The sequence below is a fragment of the Sycon ciliatum genome, chromosome 1 (genome assembly GCF_964019385.1).
Source record: "Sycon ciliatum chromosome 1, ocSycCili1.1, whole genome shotgun sequence".
Lineage (NCBI taxonomy): Eukaryota > Metazoa > Porifera > Calcarea > Leucosolenida > Sycettidae > Sycon > Sycon ciliatum.
In genome coordinates, this window is record NC_088643.1 from 71,405,109 (window position 1) to 71,426,448 (window position 21,340).

At 48.7% G+C, this 21,340-nt stretch overlaps 2 protein-coding genes across 3 annotated transcripts; one reads left to right on the forward strand and one right to left on the reverse strand.

Moving 5' to 3' along the window:
* Positions 1-1,560: 1,560 nt before the first annotated feature.
* Positions 1,561-5,828, forward strand: LOC135805253 (large ribosomal subunit protein bL20m-like). The gene is made up of 5 exons (XM_065319267.1): positions 1,561-1,782; positions 2,647-2,757; positions 3,241-3,318; positions 4,035-4,100; positions 5,174-5,828. Exons 1-5 carry the CDS (start codon positions 1,675-1,677, stop codon positions 5,438-5,440), a joined length of 630 nt encoding a protein of 209 aa, XP_065175339.1. The 5' UTR covers positions 1,561-1,674; the 3' UTR covers positions 5,441-5,828.
* LOC135805250 (serine-rich adhesin for platelets-like) lies at positions 5,566-17,187 on the reverse strand. Of its 2 annotated transcripts, none has more exons than XM_065319264.1 (8): positions 16,437-17,187; positions 14,678-14,768; positions 12,989-13,266; positions 12,639-12,711; positions 11,437-11,709; positions 9,402-10,982; positions 8,030-8,329; positions 5,566-6,474 (listed from the first exon to the last, which is right to left on the reverse strand). In XM_065319264.1, the coding sequence occupies exons 1-8, from the start codon at positions 16,447-16,449 to the stop codon at positions 6,051-6,053; spliced, it is 3,033 nt and encodes a 1,010-aa protein (XP_065175336.1). In that variant the 5' UTR covers positions 16,450-17,187; the 3' UTR covers positions 5,566-6,050. The 2 variants fall into 2 exon arrangements, with proteins under 2 accessions (XP_065175336.1, XP_065175335.1); XM_065319263.1 differs by having other exon boundaries at positions 8,030-8,332; positions 16,437-17,186.
* Between the last annotated feature and the right edge of the window lie 4,153 nt (positions 17,188-21,340).

The window sequence follows — 21,340 nt, forward strand, 5'->3', positions numbered from 1 at the left end:
TTTGTTATCTCGTCCCGATTGTTTGAGTGTGTATGATGATTCCCACTTCTCTGTACTGTGTCGTGCCCGTTATGTCCAGCAGTTGAAGGTCCTTGAAGCTGTTTGTATTCGTACGCATAAGCCCGATTTGTGTAAGCAAAAAGAACATGTTTTAGCACTTAGGTTATTTTCGTCAGTTTGCACCCCGTGTTCATGAGTTGTTTCTGCACTGTTCATGCCCGTTTGTCACACTTACTCTTTATTTTAGTTCTCACTTTTTTTGTAATACTTACCACAAGTTACCCGTCATGTGTCACACTTCTTTGGATTTTTAACCTTTGTTTTTCCCAAAAAGTATTCTTTCTAGACCAAAGAGTGGTATATTTGATAACATTTAATAACGATAGAAAATTTTACGATACTTCTCCAGACGTTTCGTTGTTCTGAACAACATCGTCAGTGGATAAACATTCTTTATCCACTGACGATGTTGTTCAGAACAACGAAACGTCTGGAGAAGTATCGTAAAAATTTCTATCGTTATTAAATGTTATCAAATATACCACTCTTTGGTCTAGAAAGAATACTTTTTGATATTACAATGAGGGTGAATAATCAACGGCTTGTCCACCAAGGCACCAACTCTTTGAATTTGTTTTTCCCTTGATCTCTTTAGTTCCGTATTTCCACTGATGATCGGAACGTGAAAATCGATTTTGGAAACACACAAAACCAAACCTTGAACAAATTGTCATGTTGCGTGGTGATGTCTGCGGCATTCATACTTTTCATAGCTATTATTAAACTTTTATCTCCACGTAGATTATTTGTATACTTATTATTTTCCTTTTTTCTTTTTTTCTTTTTCTGTTTATTCTTTTACCAGGCGTGGGCCATCCCCTGGACTATCAAAAAAAAAAAAAAAAAAGTTTCGGTTCATGGTGCATGCGGTGGGCGCATGCAGCCAACACGCCTCCAAAGCAGGGAGTCGTAAAATTACGACTCCCTGCTCCAAAGCAACAACGCATGTTTAGCAGTTGTGGAGAAATCACGTAGAGCGAAACCCAACAACTCTGATTTTTACGTATGAAAATTCCGTGCAGTTCCTCATCAGGGCCTAGGCCCCTAGCTAGGGCCTAGGGCTCTACAAAAAAGTAGGGAGTCGTAAAATACGCATTTTACGACTCCCTGGCCCTGCTTATCTCGCCATTAAAGTTTTTTTTTTCTTTTTTTTCTAGCTTTTGGAAGCCGCATGCAACTTTTTTTTTTACAACTTGTACAAATTTATTGATTGAGTAATTATACTAAAAATGTTTGGCACCTATGATCAGGGGCGCCGGGCCCCGGGCCCGGGGGATGGCCCACGCCTGGAAATAAGAGGTTCTGTGTTCCGGCTCTCCGCCTTCTCCGCGAACATAAGAGAACTAGTCTAGAGTAGAGGAGAACCAGGGAGTCGTAAAATACCGGTATTTTACGACTCCCTGAGGAGAACAAACAAACACAAGAAGTGATGACGTCAAAACGGCAAAAAAATGATTGAAAATTAATTCTTAGTACAGGAAACATTTTTCACCTCTATCATATCAGATAATTCTATACACACTCTGTGAAGGTGGTGAATTACATTGTGCTGTGGTTAGCTTCGAGCAGAACCTGTAAAGATAGCTGTTCGCCTGGCCTGGTGCCACAGCGACAATGCCGATCGGAGTAGCCGGAAAACGAATTGGGCCTCAAATCCAGTTCCCTAAATCGCTTGGGCACCAGCGAAAAACTAGGAAGATCAGGTACAAGTACTATGCAATTGTAAGTAGCATATCTCCTCCTCGTACAGTACTGACCTAGGTCTTGTGCGCAACAAAGCCTCGATGTACCCCGTTCTATAATTACTTCACATGCACAGCACTCAATGCTAGCTGTTTCCATCTCATCAGTGGAGCTCAGAGTTATGACGTGACTGGCCAAACCCATTGCAATGAAGGAGGTCTACTAGACAACAAAGGATTTTTTGAATCGCCCCCAAACCCCGCCGTCAGGGTGCCTGAACGGCGAGAAATACAGCGAGCGTCGCAATAACTCAAACATACACTGTATTCTCATCAAAACGATTCCTCAAACTTATGAATAAATGATTCTTCAAACTTATGAATATCAAAGTGAGATTAATAAATTTAATGATAGCACATGAAGAGGTTGTAGATGAAGCTGGTTGCTCCTATGTGGTGCTCACGTCCTGCCAAAGTAATTGGCACTGGAATGACTCATCGCTGCGATCTGGAGTACACGAGGAACACGCCGAACCGTCGACTCTGCAAGCCAGTGCAAGAATCCAAACAAGGCCCATCTAATAGGAAAGCACTATTACCAGCTCAATGTAGAGTGTTGGGGGGGGGGGGATTCAGCCCTCATCAGTTGAGCTTGAGTGCATTGCTTGTCATAATTCTGCACCACACCATGCGGCATTTGTGTTGTAGATTCGTGTGGAAATTTGGTGTTTCAAGACAGGGAGACGCACTGTTTTCCAAGTGCAGTCTTCTGTTTCTTTTATCTAAGCAAGTACACTCTTGCCTCTTTCTTTATCGATTTGCTCCCCCCCCCCCTTGTGTTCTCTTATGTGGCCTTTATTGTTAGCTGAAGTGGTGATCATTTGTATGTCTGCCATGTTTCCAGGCCCTGAGAGGAAAGGTGAGAACTGCTTACCGGATCGGTCAGATTGCAGTCAGGAGACAAATGGTGAAAGCGACTTATGCCAGGAAAGTCAAGAACCGTGATATGCGCCTGGTGAGTTTGCCTTGTTTTTTTGAGCCTGCCTGCCCTATACGCGGTTTGTAATATGTTTGAATAGGTTGCATTTACAATTGAAGAGCTGGAATGCAAAACCCGATAAATCCATTTCATCACTTTTCGGATAGTGGCCAAAAGAGGATTCATCTTATATGCGGTTTTTATCTACAATTCTACATGTAAATCCATACTTGGGTTCCAGTTTTGAAATGGTTCTAGATAATGAAAAAAATAAAAACAGTAAAAATGGTGGCACGTTTGTGTGTAAACACAGCCTCGGAATGCCTGTAATAACCTCCCTCTCCGTTGTAAGAATTGTAGGATGTGCAGCACTAATCCTCTGTCTCGTATGTGTGTGTGTGTGTGTGTGTGTGTGTGTGTGTGTGTGTGTGTGTGTGTGTGTGTGTGTGTGTGCGTACGTACGGTGTTTGTTCTTACTCCCGTGCTCTCTGCTTGGCGGGGGTGACATGTGCTATTCAGCTTGCCATCAACAGGATTACAGCGTCGCTGCGCGACCACAGTGTGGGTTATCCACCGTTCATGGACAGCTTATCACGGGTAGGTTGCAGTTGATGCCGGAGTTTTTCTGTGCACTCTGCGTTCAACTTCATGTGATGACTGTGCGCTAAGGAGCTCTGCTTTCCTGATCTAAGGGTGCATTGGAATTTTCTCTAGCTTCTCGTAGAAAGTTCTCCTGACAGTCAAAGAAATTGGAATTTTTTAGAAACTGGTCTCGAAGAATTCGGAAATATTTTGAACATTCGTAGCGCTAAAGGAGCCGCGATCTTGAGTGACACGAATGTAGTACGCACTGTGCGTAGCAACAGAAAAGATGCTTCTGATAAAAATGTGGCTTTTGGCAGTAATCCACATGCGTTGACCCCAAAACCGCGGGAATCTCCAAGTTTCAGCCACCTTTGAAGCTCGGAGAGCTTTGGAGAATCTCCTAAAATTCAGAGAGGATATGAGAATAGTTCTTTAACTTTTCGGAGAGTCTCGAACTTGTCCGAATGGATTTTATAGAATTAGAACGCACTCTAAAAGTCTGCTCTCACGTATACCCATATGGGTGTTGGGGTGGTTGCGGGTGGGTCCTTTGTCTGTGTGGAAGGGGGGGGGGGGGGGAGGTACTAATTACAGTGCAAGCCTGCCAAAGGTGAAGTGCTCAAGGCATGCCCAAAGCCTTATCCTCGCGCCCAGGTGTTCTATTCCCCTTGGATCCTTGCTGCAACAACAGTAGCTTGATGTTTATGTGTATCTCTGACCATGCACAGCACAACATAGTCCTCAACCGCTTCATGCTAGCAGAACTTGCCATATCAGAGCCACGCACCTTTCGCGTAAGTATCTCTCGCTGGAGCTGGTGTTTTTGCTCTAGCACAAAACACGAATATGAAGTATTCTACGGGTGGACAGTTGCCTGATGTTCTCCTCTTGGACAGTTGACAACGTACTGCCCCTACCATTCAGGCAACAACATGCTCTGGCACTGGCTACTTCAGCAGCCACATCCAGATATATTTGGTTCCAAGTGTGTGTGTGTATAGTGTATAGTGTAGCACGCGTGTTTGATTTGGGCTCTGCACGCATGGTATGGCGACTTTTAGTTGTAGCTGCAATGGCCTTGTATAATCCCTTGATAGTAGGGCTGAAACGATCGTAGATTTTCACGTATCGATTACTCTTTAGCTTAACGATCGAGTAATCGATTATAATCATGAGCAAATAGTGTCATAATTCTGTGCAAGCATTACTCTGTTTCCACAAACTATGCCTTCATAATACCAACAAATCTGCATTAGTGAAAAAAACGCAAAATAATCGTAATCGGTAATCTAAACGATTGCTCGATCATTAGAGTTATCAAACGAGAACTCGATTATTCGGTATAATCGTTTCAGCCCTACTTGATAGACAATGTAGAACTGCAGTGGTGGCGACTGAAATCCGACCCCTGATTTCCGTGTTCAAGTGCAGCACCGATTCTAGCAGCAGTCTCTACTTCGTACTGTTACAAGCGCGTGCTGGGTCTTTGCAACGTGAGCGCACCGCACCGACTAGGGGTCGGATTTCAGTTGTCACCGCTGTAGAAGTCATACATCAGTTGTCACCGCTGTAGAAGTCATAATTCTTTATGACGTGTTTGTATAACTGTAGCTCACTCCAGAATCCATATCACAGTAGAACCCGAGCTACACATACCCAAAACAGCCCAGAATCCATATCACAGTAGAACCCGAGCTACACATACCCAAAACAGCCCTTGCCCTACTAATCGAGCGGAATCTTGCAGAGAAAACAAAACAGATGGATGAGCAGCATGAGACAACAACACAACCAGAAGCATAACAGTTACATGTACTGGCTTGTAATTTCTAGTTTCCTCTGCTCTCTTTTCTGAATGCACGATCAGGCGCTGTCGGAACTGTCCCTTGAACGTAGCACGGCCGGTCTCAACGACGCTGCCTTCTTTGACGGACACAAGCAGTCTCGCATCATTGTACAGGGAGAACGACCAGTGCGACCAAGGCTAAACCGAAACAAAGTGTGGGTAGAAGCGAAGAAGTATGAAGGCAACCCCTTCTATGACGACCGAAATAGAAACAGGAAGAAGCCCGTCGCGCATCGAACTTCCCGCGTGGGAAACTTTAACTACGCGCCACTCACAAGCGAGGTATGAGACACTCTTTTGCTCCGCCTTGGTTTGTGCCTGCTGTTTTACATAGTGCATCTGTTGCTGTTGTACATAATGAAGGTTTCTGCAGGGTCTTCCTTCGTCCTCTAGGTACACCAAATCCATGCGTGTCGGTGTAAATATGTTAATATTGAAACTCGGAAAGTTGCTGTCTTTATCATTGGGACTAACTCTTGTTATTATTATTATTACATGTTTGACTATTGCTGTCATTCTTGATTGTTTCGCTATTGATTCAACTTTGTACAGAATGAATGATGGTGTTTTTTTCATACTACTAACAGTAACATACTGTAGATGAACTTAGAGTTAGTTGCACCAAGAAGCATCAACTTCATATTGTAGATGATCTACAATAGCATGTTGTTCAGGATATTGCTATTGTTGTGGCTGTGCTGTTGCTTCTGCAATAACACCAGCAGTAGAAGCAGAAGCAGCACAGGATGATTGGGTTTCAGTACACTTGTACTGGTGGGTCAAGGATAAAGGATTGCTACAGGCGCATCGCCGCGTAAGTCACAAGGTTAAATTCTGGGCTCAGCGCCACGGCGTTAGCACTGGCATGCCTGGGCTAACATGTCCCATGCTCCCGCTGTTACAGGTATGTCTTGGGGTCTTCGTCGTCCTGGCCCCCGCAGAATGACTGTGTGTCGCTCTCCTTGACAGTGGTTGACCGCATCATTAGAGAGCGGCGTGTGATGAGCATGGGCTGTGTCGGGCCCAGGATGAAGTTCTGCTGCGGCTCGTAATCCGTCTGAAAGTCCCCGGCTATTATATGCTCAATGATACCAGTATCTGCATTCTCTATGTTGCCAGCAGCAGCTGTGTTAGCAGCATCAACGGCTGCTACTACCTCCACTTCCGTGTGGCTAGCCGTAGTGGACGAGGGTGCCTGTGACGAAGAATGCCGTCGCAGGTGAACCGGTCTATTGTCGCCGGGGGGTACCTGTGGTATGGCCGTCTGGCTCTCCTCTCTCAACGACGATTGCAGGGAGAGTGATGGACTGCCCCGCGCGTACCTGTAGCACAGATCAAGCAGAGGGTTATAAACTGATTGCTGACACGTTGAAACAACATTGCTTTCCTTGCACGCTGCTGTGCATTGCAGCACTAGCTCACAGCTACCGCATTTCCCCCAATATAAGTCACTCTCCCTTCACAGTAAGCCACGAGGCCGAAGAAGTGGATGCTGCTTACAATCAAGGGTGACATATTTCCAAAGCCTGGTTCATACTTTGTTTCGTGTACGGGAAACACAACGCCTGTCGTCGTGAAAAAGTTGAAAGGGACGCATAGATACAAGTTATGAGTAACTGTCCACCACTCTGACTAGTTACGTATGACTCGTATCTATGCATCCCTTTCTTATTTCTATTTACACTGGCTCAACATCTGAGTATCAACTTTTCGATTGTAAGCCGCACAAAAGAGAGGAAGGTGACCTTGCCGTGTGCATTTGAAGCGCTTCCCATACACGAAATGTACGAATCACTCTACAACACAACCAGCTTAGAGAAGTTTTGCTTGTGCCAGGCCACCAGCATGCCTGATTATACCAGGGTGGCAGATGCAGGGCCATAAACGGTGAGGGTGAGGTGGTAAGTCTCACAAGCAATGCCCAATAAGGGGACGAACCTTGTTAGCTGCATCTATGCTGTCCCTCCAGGAAATCGCGATTCCACGGATGCAACAAATTTCGCGATTTTCGCCCAAACCCGCGATTTTCAGCAAAATCCGCGATTTCCCCCCGTTTTTTTGTTGTTTTCTGCACTATATCTCACTTTTTTATGCACTTTTCACGCAGTGCTTTCCATGATCCTGTAGGTTATTTGCACAGTACGACTCGTACTACTCCCGAGTAGATATACGATGCAACAAATTTCGTGATTTGGCCCAAATCCGCAATTTTCTGTAAATAATTCCGCGAATTCCTGGCAAGTTCTGCATCATTCCGCACTTTTCTTCGCATTTTTGTTGTTTTCTGCCGCAATTTCTTGCACAAGTTTTCGAGAGTTTTTTTCCGCAAATTCCCGCAGGGACAGTCTATGTAAACCTACGCAAGAGACTTGAAAATGCGGGTGCGACTTATAATCGGGGAAATACGGTTAACACAGAATGCTGGCCGGTGTTACCAACCTTGATCCAGCATATATACACACTGTGGGCCATCTTTGCAGTGATCCTTGCATCACTCTACCATGTAGACTGCTCGCTATCGAATGAACCCTGGTGTTATCCTATAAGGTTGCAGTGTGATCCTGACAGGTTGCATACACACAATGACACTGTCTTACTGCTATGCACCTACCGTATTTCCCCGGTTATAAGTCGCACCTTTTTACACTAAAATTCAGGGTAAAAAAGGGGGTGCGACTTACAATCGAGCATGACTTACTACTGAAGTGAATATATCGCAACAATATTGCTCAAACCTGAAAATGGGGGTGCGACTTATAATCGGGGAAATACGGTATACACAATGACACTGCCTTTCTGCTATGTGCATACACAATGCCTTTCTGCTATTTGGATAAGTACATGGTGTGCATGTGTCCCAATCTAAGCCTGCCTTACATGTGTGGTGCCGTACTGGAGGACTCTATGGATATGCGGCTGGACAGCTGGGGCCGGGGGCTGTGTGGTACATCCGGCGATGTCATGTCCTCGTGACCGCCGCCGCCACCTGGAAGAGTGCCTGCGGGTGTGTATGCTGATACAGGCGATGATAGTATCGGGTTGCTGAAGAGACGCTGATGGTGGTTAGTGGTGGGCGTATTCGCCTGCTGCTGCTGCTGCTGGTGGTGGTGTTGATGGTGAAGATGCCAGTGTTGACTGGATAGAGAGCTGGCCACCTCGCTGCTGGTACTGCTGTGTCTGCTGCACCACGGCCGCCATACAGCATGGTGTACGCACACGCACGTGCACAACACACACACACACAGACACACACCATTCAAAAGCAGGTCAAGCACATTATAGAGATATGTGGAGGAGGTTGGGTCATGGTAGATATGGAGAGCCAGGAGCACACCCACTTACTGAGTACCCGTACATAACACTACATATGACATTGTAAAGTAATGCAAGGGTACCCAGCCGACTGGACTCCTTCGCCATGTCACAAGTTTCATAGGCTGGTCAGTTAATGGTGCCCTGTCTGTAGGTATTATTTACTGCTTGTGAATAGGTATACTCCTACCACAGATGGCGTATCGCACAAAGGCAGGGCGTGGGCATGGCTATACTGCTATTCAGTACCTCTAATTCTAAGCCTACACCGACCACATCAACCGTCAGGATCAATGTGTACTCCTTGAATACTGTCAGACCTCTTTCACCTGGCACCCTCGATTTCCAGCCGTGGTGTTTTCAAGAAACAGGTCATTGCCAGTCATTTCTATTTTTTTGTATTTTTTAATTTTTTAAGAAAAGGGTTTGCTCCCCACACCGGAGCTCGCGCTATTCCGCCGACTTTACTTGACACTTGACTGACTAACGACTGCCATCCAGAGCACACGAGAAGTCCATCGAACCTTTGACTCGGCAAACCTGCAAGAAAGCACCACTCCCTGCTCAATACACAGTGTTTCGGGGAATTCACCCCTCATCAGTTGAGCTTGAGTAGGCTGAGGAAGATTGTGCCTGAAGAGCACCACTTATATAGTGCTCTCCAGGCACAAACAAAGTCGGCGGAATAGCGCGAGCTCCGGTGTGGGGAGCAAACCCTTTTCTTACAAATCATCGCCGAAGTCGCAACCACTACTTTTAATTTTTTACCACGTTAATCTTTCAAAAAAGTGCCAAATGGATACAAGTGGACTAGAGAGGTGTTACTGTACTACTGCACTGCTCTATATCAGAAATACATGTAGAAGTATTGAAGAGAGCCAGTGCTGTATGATATAACTAAGGTGCGTAACTGTTAGTGCTTAGTAGTACTGCTTACCCAAGGTGTGTGCTGGTATCAGCTAATTCATTGCTGGTCTTGGATAGAGTGGAGTATGGCGTCAACTCGTCCAGTCCACTGTCCGGCGTGTAATAGTGCTCGGCACTGGATGGCAGCAGTAGCTGTGCACTCCTCGCCTTCTCCGGGCTGCTGCTGCTTGGACTACTACCACTGCCCTTGTGCAGCACTGGCTGCTGATGATGCTGGGAATGGTCGGACTCCGGGACGCCGGCGTCCGACTCGCTTGTCGTCATCAGCTCGCTCGCAGAACGAGCGTGCATGTCCGATGCGTTCCTGTCGATGATTTCTTGCCGAGCGACTGAATCGAGATTGTCGTAGTCGTGTGCCTTGTCAGGGCTGCTGTCTGGCGTAACCTGATCAATGGTGTCGTAGTCATTGTGCACATTCTCCTCAACTCTAACCCGACCGTATGGATTAGTGTCTGTACTAGCCATGGACAGCGTTCGTGTCATTCGCTTATTGTCTAAGCGACTGTAGTCCTCCTCTTCTAGTTCTAGCTCATGGTCTTCCCGGACAACTGGCTGTGAACTCAGCCCGGGGTGGCGCTGCAGGGATGCGTACGCGCCGGACGTGGCTGTCATAGTCGAGGACTGAGTGGACGGCTGCAGAGTGGACACATCGCTGGCCAGCTCGTTCTCCAGCAGGCGTGGCATGCCGACCGGCCCCAGTGTGGCGTACGGCCCGGACAGGGTCGTGGACGCTGACTGCCCGGAGCTGGTGTTCCTTCCTGTGCCACTACTTTCGCTGGTCATAGTTTGAAGCGGTGTGCCGTCCATGTCGGACTCGGTGTCACTCAGAGTACTGCCAGCGGTTGCACGCCCATCTGCTAATAAAGTGGAGGCCGACGGCATTGCATCCTCTTCCTTGACAGCTGTGAAGTTCTGCGCCACGGGCACATCTGATTTCAGCTGCAATTCTCTGGACTCGTACCACTGCGATGAAGATGATGAAGGTGACGTAGCGGTCGTATCTGCGACAGCAGGTGATGTCTCTGATCTCACATTAGCTGCAGAGACAGTGGATGCCTCGCTCGCCGCTGACATTACACCAGGTGACGACGGCACATTCTCGTAGTTGTCTCTGGCCTGCAAGCGTGCACCCTGATCCCCTGCAGTCCCACCACCACCGCCACCATTGGAGAAGGACTTTAGCAGGGTGGACGTGGGAGCGACGGGGCTGAGTGTTACGTTTTCGTAGCGCCCCGCCGGACCGCCAGACGGCGATAGCTGCAGCTGGACATTCTCGTAGGACTGGTCCTGTTGGGTCGGCGTTGTTGCTGCTGCTGCTGCGGTGGGTGCATCCGGTGCTTGGAGTTGTATGAATGGCTGGTCGTTGTTGGTGGGCTGCACATTCTCGTATGCCGCCACTCTCTTACTCTGCAGGTGATACGGACCAGGCTGCTCCAGATCATCGCTGTCCGCAGACAGCGCTGACTGATGACTGCCTGTGGAACTGCATGAGGAGCTGCTGGTGCGAAAGTTCGAGTCACGCGGTGCCAGCGTGGGCACGAGCAGCTGTGGACTTGTGCTGAGCATGGGAGTGACATTCTCGTACGTAGCACTGGACAAGCACAGGAGCACAGCGTACCATTACATCCTAGAAATTGAAAATGTGTTTTTACTTTATTAAGTTAACACAGTCATGGTTGTGTTTGATGCATAAACAACACACACACACACACACACACACACACACACACACACACACACACACGCACACTCACACACACGCACACGCACACATACACACACACACACACACACACACACACACACACACACGCTTGTACACATCAATGCAAGGACACCCTATAGTTCTGCTCAATGAAACCTGATCTCACGAGTAAGTCCAATATGAGTTGACACTTCACTCCGGCCATCGAATTTCACGTAGCAGTGCCAAAGTACTGTTGTGTGTGAGCCGTAACATCTCTGACAGTAATTTCCTACTGGGGTTTCAGTCCACTATAACGTTACTCAGGTAGACAAACTGAAAACCAGACCAGTATGCTTACCGCATGAACATGGCAGCATCAAGTGACTTTGCAAATGGCTCGCCGTGCAGTCTTGTCAGATCGGCAGGCTGGTCATGCGAGTCGACATCGAACAAGGTCAAGTCCAGTGCCAGCGAGTTTGAGCGTTGCAACGAGCCACCTTTCCCTGCTGGACGGGCGATCGAGTTCGAGCTGTCCTTCTTCTGGCGTATGACCTGGGGCTGTCCACTGCCATTTACGTCATCCGGATCATCATCATCATCATCCTCATCAAAAGGAACATTGGCTCCGTAACTGATGGACATGTGGGCAAGAATAATGCAAAGAGAAAACAGGCATAAAGCAGAGCATTTAGGCCAGGGTTATGCCGTGCCTGTATGATTCAGTACAAGTCAGCATTGGCATACGGCCTACGCACCCAATGCATTCGGATCTACAGCCTACACTTTACATTGATCTACTTTGAGCACAGCCCACGCACACTCTATGAGCACAGCCCACGCACACTCTATGAGCACAGCCCACGCACACTCTATGAGCACAGCCCACGCACACTCTATGAGCACAGCCCACGCACACTCTATGAGCACAGCCCACGCACACTCTATGAGCACAGCCCACGCACACTCTTTGCATCCGACGCCAGTCACCACTGTTACTGGATTTCCTAGATCTTTTTGCCGCCATCACCATGGATCTGATCCGAAACATTTCCTCACTCTCTGCCTCTCCCAATTCTCCCCCCCCCCTCTCCTTTCCTCTTGTTGTGAAGGCTTGATTTTCTTAGCCGCGGCTGGCTCTCACCCATATTTCTTATTATCAGTGCCATTCCCCATGGTGTTCAGGACGAAGTTATCATGTTGCAACAGTTGATTGACAGTCCCATTTTTGGTACCCACTCCTCTGTCGTTCTTACTCTACTTCTTACAAGCATGGTTGTTCTTTTCTTTTTTAAATATAAAAATGATTTCCATTCCATATTCCATAGTCATCTACAGAAGGAAGAAACTGTTAGAAACTGAAGAAGAAGTTTAGAGGGCCATGGGCAGGTTTCTTCCTTTGGATACTATTCCAATTTTAAACGATAAGTTCCAATCAGTGTCCTTGGAATGCCATTGAAAATTTCTGTAAGGAGTGTGCAAGTCATCTTGATCAATTTGGATACTACCGCAGTCAGTAGCAGTCAGTAGCACTACTCTTGGAAAATAGCTAGATTTGCTTACTCTTTTGGATCTGCTGACTTGTACGCTTCGTTTAAGAGTGAGTGTCGGTGTTGCTCAACCAACCACTTGTATACTGTAACAGCAGCAGCCACACACGACCATGCAAGAAACAAAGCACATTCGATGATCACACACAACATGAACAGAGCACCACCGAACCATGTTGCCCATATAAACTGAGCCATACAAACTTAGTACACGTGCATTGAGCTCAAAGAGTGTAATCTCCGTCTGCGTATAAAGCATGTGCATTCTTTGCGGTCAGCGTACATTAAGTAAATTGTGATCTGAAGGGTGTTGCCCCCCCCCCCCCTCCCCCACCCCTCATGTCACTCAGTGCTAGAACTAACTTTGAACCCGTGTCCCAGTTGCAGGTGGCGGTCGAGCCTGAGACAGCGGCAGCGTCTGGCTGCCGCTGCTAGCTTGATGGCGGCGCAGTGTCAAGGGTGTCACGGCCCTCCTTGCGTCGTACTGCTTCATCGGCGAGCTGATGGTCTTCATGAGTGGGGACGCGGGGCTAGTCAGGTCCGGGCAGCCAGTTCCTCGGCTGTCGATTTGCAGCTCGTTGTCCGCCTGTGTCAAGTTGCTATTCTGCCTGATGGTGAGAGGAGCCGGAGAGCGTTTCTTTCTGCATTGGTGGCGGCATACACATTGTCAACAATCAGGCGTAAATGCTCTGTGGCACAATGTTAGGTCACTAATGTTAACAACACCGTTAGTCCCTTTCATCGCTATAGGGCTTGAAAGTGATGACGTCAAAAACGGCCAAGGAGTAGTAAGTTGACAACAGATTTCTATTTTGGATCCACTTAGGCGTGACTTTGCTATTGCCTCAGTCTGTGGGTGCATAGCAACCCACGCATGTCGTATGCAGGTGCAACTTTTTCTTCGCCACCAGTTGTCACCCCACCCCCATTGGCCAACCCAGTCAGTTTCACTGGCTATATCACCTTGCTGTGAGTAAAACCGCTTGAAATGTGCTTGGATCCATACAAAAACTGGATCCAAGTGGATCAGTTTCGAATTTTTGAAATTGTTGCTAGCTGTGACGTAGCACTTTCAAACCCTATTATAGAATGCAATGCTGCTCCGGGTTGTTTTCAGTGATGCATGGTAGAGTCACGGAGTTGACACCGGCACTACACATCCTTGTCACTAAAATAATAATGAAATATTAACAACACCGTTCGTCCTTTTCATCGCTAATATAATGCAATGATGCTCCGTATTGCTTTCAGTGGTGGTAGAAAAGCGGAATTGGTACCAGCTACTACTGGCCGCACTACATATCCTTGAAGCCGGTTGCCATGGGCCCAGTGATGGATATAACTCCTTTTCCCTGCCACCTTATCACAGATCAACTTGCAATAGTTAATTAAAACTACTTGAAGTAACTTGAATAAGACTCTTCCCATTAGTAGGGCAAGCGGGATGAGAAGCATACCAGCTCCCTTGACCAGCACTTTGTCACATGCAAAACACCACGCACTGTGCATTATGCTCACTACATGTGCTGGTAATCGAGTGCACATCACGCTGCGGGATAACTACTTGCACACATCACGCTGCAGGGCCGGAGGCAGCTTCCGCGGAGCGGTGTGGCCGAAGGGCCATCTTAGAAGGGGGTCTGGGGGTCCTCCCCCGATTTTTTTGGAATTTAGACGGCAAATCCTGCACTCTGGGCGACTCCCTGTACAAAATCATACATCGAAACTTTTTCTCCTCGGTTTTGGACGTTCCACGTGGACCGACATTTTGGGAAGTTGGTACGGCCATGGCCGTACCGGCCGTACCAGTGGCGCCGGCCAAGCGCTGCTGGATAACTTGCACGCATCACACTGCGGGATAGCATGCATACATCACACTGCGGGATAGCTCGAACACCGTGACCATGCCCGCCATACCCAGAGTACACATAATGGATTTCGTTGTCCGGGCAGTGCATGGGGTTCTATAGTAGAAAGTTTGCGCAGGGCACTTGCATGCATACATGTACATGTACCGAGTACAAGCATAACCAGCAGACTGTTTGCACTGACCGTGTGCCACGTGCACAGAACACCACGATGAGCACCACGACGAGGGGAAGTGATCCGAGTGTCCACACCGCGAGTAACTGAGCAGACTGACCTGTTACCAGCAAGCAACACATGATATGCAGACGGAGAAACCGGCATATCCGGTTACTAGACAGCAACACGCCTGAACGGAATACACACGATATGCACGCAGCACAAACTTGCTAATAGGCCATACGTGTACATGCATGTGCACACGGGCTGGTTGGGGTACTGGTTGGGGTACTGGTTGGGGTACTGGTTGGGGTACTGGTACTCAGTATATCATGGTATCAGTGTTCCCAAAGGCGAGGCATGGCAATACTACACACATGCTACATGAACATTCCTCACAGCCAGTTGGATCTAGCCACGATTTTCTATACACATTTTTACTCCTACACAAATAATTGTTAGCAGCAGCAGCAGCAGCAGCAGCAGTGATTCATTAGGTAAGCAGTATTTCATAGAACTGCACAGGTGTGAGTGCCACAGCCCTTTCTTGGAGGGAAAACCGTCACTGTTTGTCAAGCTAGTCAGTACCAATTCTGGAGCACAAGCACAAGGAAAGGGTTAGGGCGGATTGTGGTCCGATTTTGCAGAAATCAAAGCATGGCTTGTAGCCCAGACAACGTGGTACTGGGATCAGGGCACTTCTGTCCATCCAGCACCTTTGGCTTTGTGGAGCTGTTGCCATGTGGAGAAAGGGCTGATTACCAGCATATTATTAAAGATGAATAACTGAATTATAGTTTAACATGTAGTTTCTTGGTCCTTTTTTCTTTACTATAAACTGAATAATTGAAAAGTATAATTTCTTTTTAAACAACGGCTGCATACAGTCATAATTATGGGTTGTTCCGCCATCCAGGCAATTCTGCTGAGATCTGGTCACTCTTCGGTCCCAAGCCGCCGCCATCAGGGGAGCATTTTATATGTGTACGTGGAGAAAAGCATGACTGAGGCGATTTGTTTGACCACTCAGACAGTAGTCACCTTTTTACATGGGCCCTGATACGTACTCCGACATCTTGTAGCGACAGTTGCAAGCTACGGTACTGGGCAGGTGTTTCTTGCCTCATTGGCAGAGTTCATTCAAGAGTGATTCGTGGCCAACCGTCTTCTGGAGCAGGGAGGTTGTCGGCACTCACTCTTGTAGACTTTATAAGGATGGAGATCATCTAGTCTTCGGTAGCAAAGAGAGGCCATTACCTGACAGGCACGTAGGACTGCCGTTGGAGGTGGTCCGGTCGGAGGGGGGTCCGGTCGGAGGGGGTCCGGGGTCTCCCGCGGGAAAAATTGAAATTAGAGTGCAAAATCCTGCATTCTGGGCGCTTTTGGCATTGTGTGAAAAATAGTGGTCCGGCCATAGCCGGACCGGCTGCTACGCCCCTGCCTTATCCCACAAGCTAGCCTATTATAGTGCTGGCTGCCCAGCGAAATGCGTGCCATGACTAGGCTACATAGTAGCACCGAGTGCTGCATGACCCAATGCACTACGGACACTACTGCTCTATAGGCTGTGTGTGGCGCTGCATGGGAGCCTGCAAATTTCACTGACTAACCGTGATTATACATGTAGTAGCAAAGCGCATGGCCTCTTGTTTTTACTGCTAACCATCATTCTGACTGTAACTAGCTCCCCCCCCCCCCCTCTCCCTCCCCGTGCACCCATTACGCCTATGGGCCATACCTCGATGGAAACCAAGCTGATTTATTAGGAACGTTTTGCGTTGCTTACCCATCTCCGGCATAGTGACCCGTTGATCAGTCAGAGGGTTGGGCTCACAGATGTATGAAACACTGTAGCCAGCTACAGACAGTACTAGCCTACACTGCTGGTCCCCGAAGCACTGCGTGAAAGTCGGCAAACAGCGACTTGGCTCGCCAATGGTCCGTCGTCGGACGGAAGAGACTTCTTCCACGTTCGTTACGAAGTCACAGCAGCTTCCCAATGGTTCTCTCCGGCTCTCTGGCTCGATCAGCGGCTGCGCTCCGTGTCAATGGCCGGGCAGCCTTGCCGAGATGACCGTTGCTTGCGCTTGAAAGTCTCCCTCATCGTTGCCCGATCAGGGTCAATATGCTAGTCTTCTGCTGAGCGCTTTGTGGTGTGTATGCACAGATCCCTGATCAGGCTAGGTAAAATTGCAGCGCAGAAGTCACGAAGAACAAAATCTTTACGCCATTTAACCAGGTCAACACTGGACCAGTCCGGAAGCTAGAATAGCGTGCCTCGATCCCAAGTGAAGCTTGACTACGTTTTCGCACCAGGTTTTAGGGCGGGTTCGAGAGTCCAGTGCGATGTCTACTGCAGTACCATGAGTACTGGTCTGTGTTCTTCACACGGTCGAACAATTCTTGTGAGCACTGAGAGAGAAGTTCCGAATGGTGATGAAGAAGATGGAGATCTTTGACACCGCCGCATGACGATCTCACACGCGCGCACACATGCACCGTGACCAGTGCCAGTGGTAACGTCCGGGAGAAGAGACTGCACAGACTACACTCTATAATTGCAGTACTCTCTCTACGGCCAGTGCAAGTCATGTAGTCGCTAGTCGGTACAGGTGTGACAGTCTGCCAGACGAGAGACACACACAAGCTGCTACATTGTAATGCGAGCCTATGTAATGCCAATGCCTAGGGCCAGGCTATGCCTATGCCTATGGCCAGTGCAGTGTCGGACTCAGAGAGTCAGACTCAGAGCATGCAGCGGAAATCTCATTCCTCGTATACACTCAGGCTGCATCCTTCTCACCAACACTGACTCTGAGATTATCTTTTCGACCAGCGCTGTGGCTCGGAGCAGCTCGGCCCAAGCTCAGATCGGACTGGTCCCGTCATGATCTCTGGACGTCTGTGAGCATGTGGTGAAGTCTACTGACGGTCAATCTGCATGGCATAGGCTCGGACAGTAGATCCACAGACCACAGACCACAGGCACAGTGCAGTGGGCAACTACTGCCGTACTAACGCGTGTCGTGTCAGAGAAACGCCATCGAGTTCATGCGTCTATTCTTGTCCTTGAATCTTGGTTCGTCCGCGAGGTGAACTGTCTAGCTTTTTTATTTGCCTGTGTTGGCTGGCTACTTGTTCTTTGTAACTACCGTGCTAGCCAGTGAGCGGTGTAGGCACAGATGACGCTTGGCTGCTCTGATGCCGCTCTGAATGCCATCACTGCAATGACAGATCTGGCAGTAGGCGGCGCTTGTCAAGGACACACGTGTAAAGACAAGTGGAACTTGATCGTGTTTGTGCCAGACGACAGCTAAAAACCCTTGGGCATTTCAACAAATTTTAAATATACACATACATGCACCGGTATAGATTGCCGCCTACCGGTACAGATGTCGTACAAGTATTTACAAAAAATATTTCAAGTATGAATACAGGCTTATACAGCATACATAGCCGGGTCCCACCATTCGGACTCACGCTGCATACCTGATCTGAGTCCCAAGGCTAGTCGTTTCGAGACAGCAAAAGACATTTCCATTTTGACGTCTGAGCTCAACAAACGACGCCTGGGTAGACAATTACAGCCATTCACGGTCGGGCTGCGTGTCGTGGGCTGTCAAGAACAGCCGGTTAACGCGTTGGTCCCTGAGCAATTAGTCAACCACATGTACATGTACACGCATTTTTGTAAACGATACTTCGACAACTTGTACTTGTACCTGTAGTCCTCTGCTCGGGAGAACGCTGTATGTTCCTACGAGCAGAGCAATCCTACACACCAGTTACAGAGCACCACGCATCTTCGTTGTAGCTAATAGTTTCGTGCCCTTGGCTTGGGCAATCCGGCATCAGACAAATGATAATGCTTGAACAGCCAAGATCCAGAAGCAGCGATGTACATGTATGTATGCGAGCAAGAGTACGTAACCGGGTTAAACCCCCAAGGGTACATGTACTAATACACTCTTGATGCGAGAGTGAGGAATTTCATGCGTGGATCCAGCGGTCTATTTTAAAAAGCGAGGTCACGCCTTCGCATTTGCTGAACAGGAACATCGCAGCATGGCGACACTTCGACGCGATCTCTGTGCGCTTGTTGAGGGAGACGGTGTAGGGCCAGGGCGGTCTGATGCAAGGATGTGGCACTTCTCGGCTATACAGAATGAGATCACTGGCTGCAACCTCCGAGAAGTGCCACATCTGTGCATCAGACGGTTCAGACCGTACCGCCTCCCTCAAGTGCACAGAGAAGTGTAGCCATGCTGCGAAGTTCCTGTTCAGCAAACACTATAGCCCGCTAAATCCACGCATGATTTTCTTCACTCTCGCATACATACATGTTTTTTTGTTTTTTTGTTTTTTTATACGAAAGCCCACTATATTCCCGAATATGTGCGAGAAGTGGTGGCCAGTGCACTAGTGGTGGGGCCAGGCTGCTCTGCCGACCTTAAAGGTCGCGGCGTCTACGCAGACAAAGCGCGCCATAATGCAATAAAACCAGGGGGGAGGAGGAGGAGGGGAAATGAATAATAGTGAGGAACGAGGACAATGGGTAGATGGTCGTGAAAGAAGCAGAGTGAAAGATAGCATCACATTGTGGTAAGGAGGGAGGGAGGATGCTAGTGAGGCACTGGTCTAAACCGTTTCATAGGGCGTCGGTGGCTGTTTGCCAGTTCAGGTGCAGCAGATACTTGTTGCACTTTTCCTTGAAGGACTGGAGCTGTCTGGGTTGCGGCCGTGCTGGTAGAATGGTCGCTGGTAGGATGTTCCACAAGGGAATAATGCAGTCTGGGTAGGAACCCTGGAGGCTGCTACCAAGAGTTATGTACTCTTGCTCCTACGAATGCGCACGGCCGGGCAGCGTCGACTTGAGCTGGAGCGGGTGGCAGTGGGCAGTCTCCGTGGCTAACCTATAGGGTAGATCGACCACCCACTGGGCTGGGCGGGGTTGGCTGGAGGTGGGAGGATGGGCTTCAGGGGGCTTGTTGTTGGAAGGTTGGACAGCTTGAAGGTGAACGAAAGCGCAACAACCAGTCGGCGGTGTTTCAGGCTGGGGAGCCAGGCGCCTGGGCCAATAACCTTCAGTGCCTTGTGCTGTATTTTGTCCAGCCTGGATATGCATGACCCTAACCACACCAGGCAGCAGTATTCCATTGTTGGCCGCATGAAGCCTTTGTAGACTGCCGTGCGGCCGCTAGAGTCCAACAGGGGTGCAACCCTTTTCAAGAAGTGTAGGTGTTGGACAGCCATTGAGGCCACGGCCCGGATGTGCTGGGGGAGGCTTGCGGTGGTCAATGATGAGGGCTGAGATTTGGATGGCTTGAAGGTGACCTTCCACTTGGAACCCCAATGGGAGACGGCGTCCACTGCTTCCTGGAGTTGTGTTGCAGAGTCGGATTTGCTGGCGGTGGCAGGGATGCACTGATACAGTGTCGTGTCGTCTGCATAGGTGGCAAGCTCAGCACCAGCAGGCAAGGTGTCCTCGCAGTCATTTACATACAGGAGGATTTACATACTTCAGGAGGAATAGCGTAGGTCCAAGGATGCTACTACTAGTACCTTGTGGTACCCCTGCTTGGATATGGTACAGGGAGGACTCTTGGTCACCCACAACAGCCTGCAGGCGCCGGTTGTGCAGGTAGCTTTCCAGCCATCCGAGAAGCGCGCCGTCTAGACCATACACGGAGGCCTTGTGCAGCAGGCCAGCATGGCTGACTTTATCAAAGGCGCCTGCTATATCTATCACCAAAACATGGGCGGCTCCTCCAAGGCCGGCTGCTCTGGACCATTAAAGGGGAAGTTAAGGCAAAAATTAAAATGTCACCAGTTGTAGTCTTCGGGGTGCTGAGTCGAATGGTCTTGGTCCGAGAAAGCTGAGACGCTCCCTTCCTACTTGAATCCCAATCGAACTCGCGCACTTCCACCGAAACTGGGTGACTGCGCCCTACGAGATGGGGATTTGTATGCAAAATGTCACTAAAAGCGCCATTTCGTTCTTATAAAAGCACGGATGACCGCGATTGGCCCATATGTTGTAGTCTTTTGGACGCTGAGTCGACTGGTTTTGGTCCGAAAAGGCTGCGATGCAGCGTTCCTCCTTTATTCCCAATCGAACATGGTTGAAGAAGCAGTCACGTGCTCCTGGGTGCCAAAATCACCTGGTCACCACGCCAGCAGGCGACAACTTTCACACCAAGGTTCAACTCGAGTGACAGGACTGAACCCAAAAAAGGTCAAAACAGGCTGTAAGTTGTACCCTGCAGGCACGGTGACCAGGTGACTGGTGTACGCAGGAGCACGTGACCGCTTGTTCAACCATGTTCGATTGGGAATTAGGGGCGAACGCTGCATCGCAGCCTTTTCGGACCAAAACCAGTCGACTCAGCGTCCAAAAGACTACAACATATGGGCCAATCGCGGTCATCAGTGCTTTTATAAGAACGAAATGGCGCTTTTAGTGACATTTTGCATACAAATCCCCATCTCGTAGGGCGCAGTCACCCAGTTTCAGTGGAAGTGCGCGAGTTCGATTGGGATTCAAGTAGGAAGGGAGCGTCTCAGCTTTCTCGGACCAAGACCATTCGACTCAGCACCCCGAAGACTACAACTGGTGAAATTTTAATTTTTGCCTTAACTTCCCCTTTAACAAATACAATGGAGCTTGGTTTTAAAAGACGTCAGCTGTGC